Genomic DNA, 9,805 nt, shown 5'->3' on the forward strand with positions numbered 1-9,805 from the left:
AATTTTTCTAAAATCAAACAAACAAATTATTTATGTTCAAATAAAAGCTCCTTAACGGCCTCTTTTTGCCTTCCATTTGATTGCTACACATTTAAGGTGGTTTGATATTGTGGATAAAGGGTTGAAAAACCTTTATTTTAAGGAAAATATTATTTTAAATATTATGAAAAAATAATTTAAAATTTATTTTTTAAATATTTTTTATAATTAAAATATATTAAATTTAATTTTAAATTAATTTAAAATATTTTTAAATAATATAATAAAAAAATTATTTTCTCAATAACAATATTAATATATCAATATTATACATATTCTTAAATTTGAATAAAATGAGGTTTAAAATTAAAATTAAATTAGAATTGGTTCGATTAAATTTAAGACCGAAATCACTTACTCTTATTTGGAAATTATTTGAAAATTAGAATTGTATAAAAATTTAATTTAATTTAATTTTTTTTAACGATTCTCATGTTTTAAAATCATTTTAATTATTGAATTAATTAAAATTAATCAAAATAAAGTGAAAATTGATATCAAAACTGCCCCAAAAATGAAATTATTGAAAATCAAGACCCAGTAATCCGGTTCAAAATTGTTTCAACGATGAGCCGAAACGGTCAATTTCCAATCCAAAATGGGACCGTCGCCAGACAAATTCACCGTTAAGTAACGGCAAAACTTGAAGCCGTCAACTGTTCTGCCCTATATAAATAAGAGCATCCCAACTTATTTATTTTCCTTGTCTGTAGCTTTCTTCTTCATTTAAAGCTGCTGCAAACGTCAAGCCTGGGACCTCCAAATCCGAAACATTCCGTTTTCATACATTTCGCCGATTCATCGCCCGCCTTTTGTCTCGGCGGAGATTTCTTTTCTTTTCTTTTCTTTTCTGTTCTTCTTCCCCTGTTCTAGATAGTAATTGGCGAAGTTAATGGGATTCTGCTGATCATGATTTTTGTGTGGCATTTGAAGAGAAATTTGATTAGATGAAGATTTAGAGTAAATTTTTATTTGTGGTGCTTCAATCAGTAAGAAAGGAAAGAATAATCAAGGTGGGTTGATTCTTTTGATTATTGACTTTCTTTGCATTTGATGTATGTGTTAATCGGTTTTAAACCCAGTTTTGATGAGATGAGGTGGTGATTAAGGCGGGAGTTTTTTTTTTTCATCTCTGTTTTGTATTTTTTCCTTTGTTGTTTTTCCTTCACTTTCCCACCACCCAAACACGCGGCATTACTTTCCTTTTCTCTTTTTTCCACTTTGTTTCGCATGCTTTTTTAGTCAACAGATGAGGAGGAGTTGCTAAAGATAAAGAGTTTCGATCTCTCTGTCTCTTTGTCTCTTGTTTGAAGCTTTTTCAACTTTCTCGACAAACAAACAGGCCATCACTTTAGTCTCTGTATTTCATCTCTCTCTCTCTCTCTCTTTCTTCTAGTTTATTTTCTCAAAGATTTGGACAAAAAACCCATTCCAGAACTTTTATTTCTGAAAATTGCCTTTCCTTCTCCTGCATTTATCAAGTGTTTTTCCGCTGATTTATTGTTGATTCAAATTTGCAGCTGATTCTTAGAAGCTGAAGGAAAACAGAGAAAGAGAAAGAATATCAGAAGAGATTTTATGAAGAGTAGGTAAACAAGGGAAACAGGAACTGCAAGAGAATACAGGAGGTGTTTTTTTGGGCGTTGTTGCATACGGTATGTCGTTTTCTAAATAATAATATGATGCAATAGGTTCAATGGTTTTGCTCTCTCTTCACTTCTCCATTATTCCCCACCTTTGTCTCCTTGTCTATTCAAACACAGCTTTCATCTTTTTTTTTTTCCCCATCTCTTGTTTTCTTTTTCTTTTTGATTATTGGTCCATCATTTTTTTATTTAAAAAAAAATATAAAAGAAAAATGAAATCAATGTTCTATTGATTGCTTCATTAAACAATCAGAAACTTCTACTCTTACAAAATTATTTGATTGTTTAATGGGTTTTAGTAGGATGAATTCATATACACTAAGCAAAGACTGTAAAATTTAGACCCACTTGACCCCATTGTGTTTCCTTTATGATTATCAAGTCCCAGTTATTACACAGCTATTGTTGTTTACTTGGTCTCTTCTCCAATCCCAAGTTAAGCTCTTTTTTTAGCTTTTCCTTTTGTCTTTCTCCACAATCTCTCAAACAAACATCTCAATCTTCAAGGGTTTCTGATTTCTTTGGTTTGTGTGTACATTTTCTTTCCTTTTCTTTTCTTTTCAGGGTAGCAAATCTCTTTATACTCCATTTAAATCTCAAAACATGATGTGGGTTGATGGTATTTTTCTCTTTTTATTTTTGGTTTATTACATGTTTTGATCCTAAAATCCAATTGAGTTAAATATGACAAAAAAATTTTGATTATTGCAGTATATTTTATATCCTAGGATTAGGACCCATCCAAGGTTGTCTGCTCCTTCAAGGATATATCTTCCATTTGGAGAATGTTCTAATGTTTTTAATCAGTTTTTTTTATACCAAATATGCCCCTCAAAGAATCTACCTGCTGCATTAGTGTTTGTTTCACATTAAAGTTAAAGGTGAAATTTGCTTTTCAAGAAAATTTTTTTTTTATTATTTTAATATTTTGATAATTAAAATTTATTAAATTTAATTTTAAATTATTTTTTTAATATTATTTAATTAATATATTAAAAAAAATATTTTTCTCAACACATCACTAATTACCTTTTGCACTTTATACCCTAAAATTTTTATATTTCCCGTTTATTTGTCTTTTTAAAATAAATATAGTTATTTACAAAAAAATCTTAATATTCAATGTTGAGTTCTAATAAATTTGAAGTGAAATTACAAAATGTATAAAAATGAATTTAAAAATTTTTTAAATTAAATATTTTATCTTAGAATTTACTTTTATTAATTTGTAATTTTATTAATAATTAAATTTATTTTTATATAAAAATGAACTTTAAATAATTTTATATTTTATTATTAATTAAGCTCTCATTATACACTAACTAACTAAGAAATCTTATCAATATCGTTAATAAAACTCTAATCATTTGTTCATCTCTAAAATTATAAAATTTTAAATCTAAATTTTAATTAAAATTAATAATATAAAAAAATAATTTAAATACTCATAAAATGATAATATTTTTAATGGAAAGAAGCAAGGGAAGCAGAGTTCTTTGCTGTCCCATTCACAAACCGTATTTTGGTTGCAAGATTCTAGTCAAACATGTTTCAAATGTCGTTTTCACTTGCTGATGTCCAGCAAAAGGTTAATTTCATAAAAATATTTTAAAAAAATAAATATTTATATAGTAATAATGGTTTTTCTGTAATATGATGTGATAAACAGGGGTAGAAAAGTGAAAAAAAGCAAAAGATGTTTACGTGCATAGCGTGCACAAAACCAGTGGCAGAAGACGGAGAAGACGGAGCGCGTGGAAGTGGAACGCCAAGTACAAAAGAAGCCGTCAAAAGCCTGACGGCGCAGGTCCTTACTCTATATTTTTTTATTCTCTCTCTTAATATTAAATTATTTAATTTGCTTTTTTCCGTTTCTTTTTCTTTAATGTGTTTTTGGCTAATTTCTGAAAACTAACAAACAAAATCATGACTCCAATCGATACGCTGCACTGCACTGCACTGCATTCCCAATGGGACCATCCTTTGGCATCTTTCCCCTTTTATATTTTTTATTTAATTTTTCCACGCTTAGTAAATTATTTAAATAATTTTTTAATTGGGTAATTGCTGCTTGTGCCATTCATTTTTCATCTTTTCATTTTTTTTTTAGTCTCTTATTCATTAGAAAATTAGTCATGAGAGAAATTGATAAATAAATATCCATTATGATTTTAGCAAATAGGGTGCAGCTGCATAGGAGCTGAGGAATAAGTTTATTAATTTTTAAATTAAATATTTGTATTAAAATACACTCTTTAATTAATTTTATATAAATCTTAATATAAATTTTAATTTAATAATTATTAAATTTATTTTCATATATATATTTGAATTTATATTAGATATATTCAATTAAATAAGTGATATTAGAATCAATGGTTGCTGCATATACATTAATGAGAAATTCAAGTTTCACATTTTTCTTCTTCACATATGTATAAAAAAAAAAAAAAAAAAGATTTGGGAGTCTTTCTGAAATTATAAATATTGTACTTTGACTCAATGAATTAGACAATAACTATATTTTTAGCTTACATTTACCTAGGTATGGTTTGATTAAAAATGAAATTAGAATTGAATCTGTCTAACCTGAAATTAAAATAGGTTAAAATTAAATTGATTAAGATGAACAGCTTAATGCTCAATTTGTATTTGTTGGCGAATGTTTAATTTATTTTATTTTTTAATTTTTTATTAAATTAAAAAATTTAGTCTAAAAAGTAATAAATTGAATTTTTTAATTTTTAGATGTATATATATTTTTGGATGGCAGGTAGGTTAATTTATTTAAATTTTTAGAAAAAAAAAATTAGTTTTAATGGTCAATATCTGATGGATCCAAAGTGAGTTTGAAATTGAATGGGTTCCAATTCATTATAGATTCCCCATTATTATTATTACCTGCAAACTGCCAGTGGCTATAGCTGTGTGTGCCTTAAGCCTAGTCTCTCTATTAACAACTGTTAACTGTCAAAAGGGCTATGCAATAAAAAGGACAGATTTTTAAGGCACATCAACCAGATTCCTCCATTGCCCAAAAATATTTGACTTCTCTGCTTTTCCTGTGCTAATTCTTCACTCTCAGAGCGTACTCCTTGTTTTATTTGCAGAATGACATTAAATAGAATAAAAATTAATTCTCTTATTTTTATACAAATTATAATATATACTTATATAATTAAATCAGCTCATTTTGTTTAGTATTTTTTCAATGAAAAGTTTAATTTAATTTATTTTTAATTTTTTTATTCAATTAAATTTAAATTTTAAAATTTAAATTTAATTTAATTTAAAAAATTAAAAAATTAAGTTTTTTAATTTTTGAGTTTAAATTAAAAGAAATCACGAAATTTAATTTATAAAATTAAGATTAAATTTAAAATTTTAAGCTAATTTAGATTAAAAGTTAAAAACAAGTTAAAATAAACTTTTCCAACGTGTACAAGGCTAAACTGAACATTGTTCCATTTTGCTAATATATTTATCATCTATATTGCTTTATTAAAAAAAATTAAATAGCTTATGTTACTGAATTATTCTTGAAATTACAAGGTTATCAGAAAAGAAAAAAAAGTGGCTTATAATTTGAGACTAATTAAAAAGAAAAGTAAACTTATTTTTATGAGACAGAGGGAATATTTTTTTTATGTTAAATAATTATTTTTTAAATAATTATCTGAAGTACAAGTGAAGAGTAATTTGTTCTAAATAAATCCCTAGAATAATAGAGACTTGAGTCTTCCAAATGTTTAATCGAAAACAGAGGCCTGAGTCACCCTCCTCCGTATGCTTTAAAATTTATTCAACTTAATGGTTTGCGCATTTTAGGTGAGCTCCTTACATTATACTAAACCAATATGGGGATCCCTAGAAAAAATTAGGTAAAATATATTCAAGAGAAGGACAGTTGAATGTCCTTTGGTCTGACCCACCAGTGAATTCTTGTTTATCCATTTTTGTCTTCAAAGCATCATGTACCACATAGGAGGGCGCAAAAAAAAAAAAGACTCACCTAATAGAAAGCTTGAGCCTAACAGGTTAACTATATGGATATTAAATATTTATATTGAGATTCATGTATAGTCAATTAGCATCTTCACAGCTATAGAGATGGTTAAGTCTTTATTCTTCTTTTGAAGAAATATTGTACAAAATGATGCTTCCTTCACATGCTTGCTTGTCTAGTTTTACAATTGCTTGCATAGCCATTTGTACTTTGTTTCTCTGCAGGAGTTTACAATATGCAATGAATGATATAGCTCTTGTGAACTTCTTGTTAATTTTGAATTTCAATGATGTTCAGATCAAGGATATGGCATTGAAATTTTCTGGTCGGCAATGCAAGCCCTGCACAGGCTCCAGCAGTTTCAAGAAAGGACAGCGACCTTACCCTGACTTTGATATGGCTTCTGAAGGGGCTCCGTACCCCTATTTCGGAGGTGGAAGCTCAAGCTCAACACCAGCATGGGATTTTACGAGTGCTGGTCACCATCGAGGCACAAGAGCTGACTCAAGATTTACTGGAGTGTTTAGTGGTGATCAGACCCCTGGGAGAGCAGAGTCTATATCAGCACAGTCTTGTGATGTGGTGCTAGAAGATGAGGATGAACCCAAGGAGTGGATGGCACAGGTGGAGCCAGGAGTTCATATTACTTTTGTGTCTCTTCCTAATGGGGGAAATGATCTAAAGCGTATTCGCTTCAGGTACACATCAGTTGTCCATTATTGATTGTATTGAGCCACACTTTGGACTGTGAGTTTAGCAGCTATCTTTGATGTGATACATCATTCAAAATTCAAACAGATAACTGAATTCAATTACTTACAGCTTCCATAAAATTTTAGGCATTGTAATTAGTTTGTACAAGTGCAAACTGACTTGAGCTTTTTGGTTTGAAGTCGAGAGATGTTTAACAAGTGGCAAGCTCAGCGATGGTGGGGTGAGAATTTTGACAGAATCATGGAGCTCTACAATGTTCAGAGATTTAATCGTCAAGCTCTCCATACTCCTCCAAGGTCCGAGGATGAGGTAAAATGCTTTTCATCTTGGTTTCAAATATTGTTGCTCGAATAGCATGTCACACTGATTTGTTGACGTACAGATTCTCCTTAAAAACTCCATCGGGGATTTAAGTCGCACTTCAATTCATCTTTCTTGATGACACAGCTTTCTCATGCTCATGTTGATTTTAACTTTGCACTGATTTGCCAATTGATCTGAAGCAAGAAAGTACATACCATTCATATTGTTGCTGATTGTGCAAATTTGTATACAAGTTTCCTGAGTTGGTCTTAATTTTAACATTGGAAACACATTACATCTCTGATATGGAGTGAAAAATCAATCTTAACATTAACATAATTTGTTTTCTTCTTCAGCAGAGAGATTCTTCTTACACAAGGATTGGATCTGCAAGGGAAAGCCCCATGGCTCCATCTTTTACACCCAGAAGTCACTATAAACCATCCGGAAGTAGAGGGTATTTCCCATCTGATGTTATGGAACAAGTTGGCACCCAACATTACCATGCTGGTTCAAGTGGTTATGGTACAGGCGGCCCAAAATTTGAAGGATCTTCTATGGAAGCATCACGTACGACCACATCATCAAGAGATGAGCCTTCTGTTTCTGTTAGTAATGCTAGTGAACTAGAGTCAGAATGGGTTGAAGAAGATGAGCCTGGGGTGTACATTACTATCAGACAATTAGCTGATGGGACTAGGGAGCTTCGACGTGTCAGATTCAGGTAAAAGAAAACCAATTTGTTCATAGTTTAACAGAAGAAAGATGCATAATTTTAAGCTTTAGTAAGTCATAATCAAGTATTAAAATATGATTTTGAAATTTTTAACTTCAAAACTAGATTAAAGGAAACTGTTCCACATTATGAATGCTAACGAGCTCCTGCATTTCATTTTCTTTTCTTTTTAACAGCCGGGAAAAGTTTGGGGAAGTGCATGCAAAGCTGTGGTGGGAAGAGAACAGAGAAAGAATACAAACTCAATACCTATAAAAGTACAACTTCATACAACCTACAATTCTAGCAACTGAAGTGAATGAATTCAGGATGCAGTTGGATATCCCTCTACACCCAAAAAAGGACAAAAAAAAATTCTGTTTATTCAGTTTTGTTTCATATAGCATGCAATTTTAAGAATCTAGCTGCTACAATGAAGTGTTTGCAGAGAAATATTTCACCATCATTTGCGGTGACAAACTCCACTTTGTAATGGCAAATTTCCCTGGGATGGCCAAATGCATCCATTTTTGTCTCTATTATTATTGTTACTTATATTTTTATAGCAATTTTTAGTGCCTTTTTCTCCCCTTCTCAAAGATATTATTATTATTCTTTGGGCTTCAATGGGATTGATTGGCTCTCATTCAGAGTTTGTTGTCTGTTGTCTGTAACCCCAGCTTTATAGATGAAGGAATGGAATTGAGATTATTTGTGATCACAAAACATGTGTTGCAGATTCTGTTTGTTTAATTGAAAGATGAGGAAGAGAATGAAGCAGACTATCAATAGAGATGAAGGCATAAATGAGTCTCCATGGTCTCATATTTTTCTTGCCCAAAATCCAAGAGAGTGCATTCGAGGAGTCAGATTCAATAATAATACTACAATCACCAGGAAAATGGCGATCAACTGATAGAGATTTCGCCTATAATCTTAACTAGCCAGCAACAAAGATTTTACTTTTATTTTTTTTGTTTATGCAATTAACTTCAACTGAAATTCGAGGTTGAAATCTTAAATCTTACAGAAATTCAGGTATTACCTTGGCTTCCTTCCTCCTTGGCATAATTCACAGTAGACAATACATCTTTAAAGCCCTTCTTCTTCTTCATTTTATTATTAATCCTGTTCGCTCAAGATCAACCTACTAAGAGGTAAAATGAGTATTTTCTCCATCTATAAGAATAGAATACTCAACCTTACTTAAAAGATATTATTATTAATAAAAGGGAAGAGATTTAAATTAATTTGAAATTTTATAAATCTAGATTTTCATTATTTAGGATAGAAATTAATACATTTAATAGCTTCAAACAACAATGCTAAATAAATAAATAAATAGATTATTGGACGCCCAACTTTAACCATTGAATATATATATATATATAGAGAGAAAGAGAGAGGAGAGAGAGAGAGAGGCAAAAGCTCATTCACTCTTTTGAAATTGGCTAATAGTCATTTAAATTTTAATCAAATCAAATGGATCACTTAAACTCTTAAATTTTTTAAAATAATTATTTAAATTTTTTAAAATAATTAAAAAAGTCTAAAACATTAACATAGTTAAATCTCTATTAAAAATTGAAAAAAAAGGACATTTAAATCCTTAAAAAATAATCCAATAACCATTTAAGTCCTATTGAATAAATAAATTTAGTTTTAAAAATTAAAATTTTAAAAATTATGCATATAAACAAATTATATTAATTTATATTGTTAATAAATAAATAAAATAATTTTTTAAAATCTGTAAAATAAATAAAATATTATAAAAATTTTTATAAATATTTAAATTTAAATTTATTAAGAAGTATAAAAAAATCTTTTACTTCAATCAAACACAGAAAGAAATTCAAATTTTCTTTTCTTTTCTTATCAACCAAACATTAAACTTAAACTTCAACTTAAAAATCTCTTTAAAAATGTTTAAAATATTTTGTGAATATTATTCTATATATAAGATAAATAACAAAAGCCGTGGAAATATATTGAAAAATTAAATTTAATTTTCTTATATAGATATGAGATTCAAACTATTCATTAATTAAGAAATAAACAAAATCTAAAATCATTTAAGAAAATATAAAATTATTTCTTATAATTCTTCATTAGCTTTATTAAGAAAACTATATTACGAGAGCTTTTATTATTTATAATTATTATATTTGATGTCTTTTATTTGCTTTATTAAGAAAATCTAAAACAATTTTTTATAATTTAAATTTTCAATATGTTTTATGACTTTTACTATTTATCTTATATATAGAATAGTATTTACATTTTTTAATGATAATTTAAAATTTTTTAAGGAGATTTTGAAGTTAAATTTTAGTGATTGGATGATAAAAAAAATTAAATTCTTTTCGGTGTATGATTGAA

At 28.6% G+C, this 9,805-nt stretch overlaps 1 protein-coding gene across 2 annotated transcripts; it reads left to right on the forward strand.

Moving 5' to 3' along the window:
- The first annotated feature begins 748 nt into the window (after positions 1 to 748).
- Positions 749 to 8,124, forward strand: LOC110643721 (protein BREVIS RADIX). 2 transcript variants are annotated; one of them, XM_021796195.2, is made up of 7 exons: positions 749 to 1,052; positions 1,560 to 1,694; positions 3,355 to 3,492; positions 5,989 to 6,389; positions 6,585 to 6,714; positions 7,065 to 7,432; positions 7,621 to 8,124. In XM_021796195.2, exons 3-7 carry the CDS (start codon positions 3,382 to 3,384, stop codon positions 7,697 to 7,699), a joined length of 1,089 nt encoding a protein of 362 aa, XP_021651887.1. In that variant the 5' UTR covers positions 749 to 1,052; positions 1,560 to 1,694; positions 3,355 to 3,381; the 3' UTR covers positions 7,700 to 8,124. The 2 variants fall into 2 exon arrangements, with proteins under 2 accessions (XP_021651887.1, XP_021651888.1); XM_021796196.2 differs by having other exon boundaries at positions 7,068 to 7,432.
- The last annotated feature ends 1,681 nt before the right edge of the window (positions 8,125 to 9,805 follow it).

The sequence above is a fragment of the Hevea brasiliensis genome, chromosome 18 (assembly GCF_030052815.1).
Source record: "Hevea brasiliensis isolate MT/VB/25A 57/8 chromosome 18, ASM3005281v1, whole genome shotgun sequence".
NCBI lineage: Eukaryota > Viridiplantae > Streptophyta > Magnoliopsida > Malpighiales > Euphorbiaceae > Hevea > Hevea brasiliensis.

What these genes read in the sequence shown, in the direction of transcription:
- LOC110643721 (XM_021796195.2), top strand. Translation starts at nt 3,382, where the DNA reads ATGTTTACGTGCATAGCGTGCACAAAACCAGTGGCAGAAGACGGAGAA. An exon ending in TCAAAAGCCTGACGGCGCAG is followed by an intron (nt 3,493 to 5,988) that starts GTCCTTACTCTA and finishes AATGATGTTCAG; the next exon opens with ATCAAGGATATGGCATTGAA. An exon ending in CTTCGACGTGTCAGATTCAG is followed by an intron (nt 7,433 to 7,620) that starts GTAAAAGAAAAC and finishes TCTTTTTAACAG; the next exon opens with CCGGGAAAAGTTTGGGGAAG.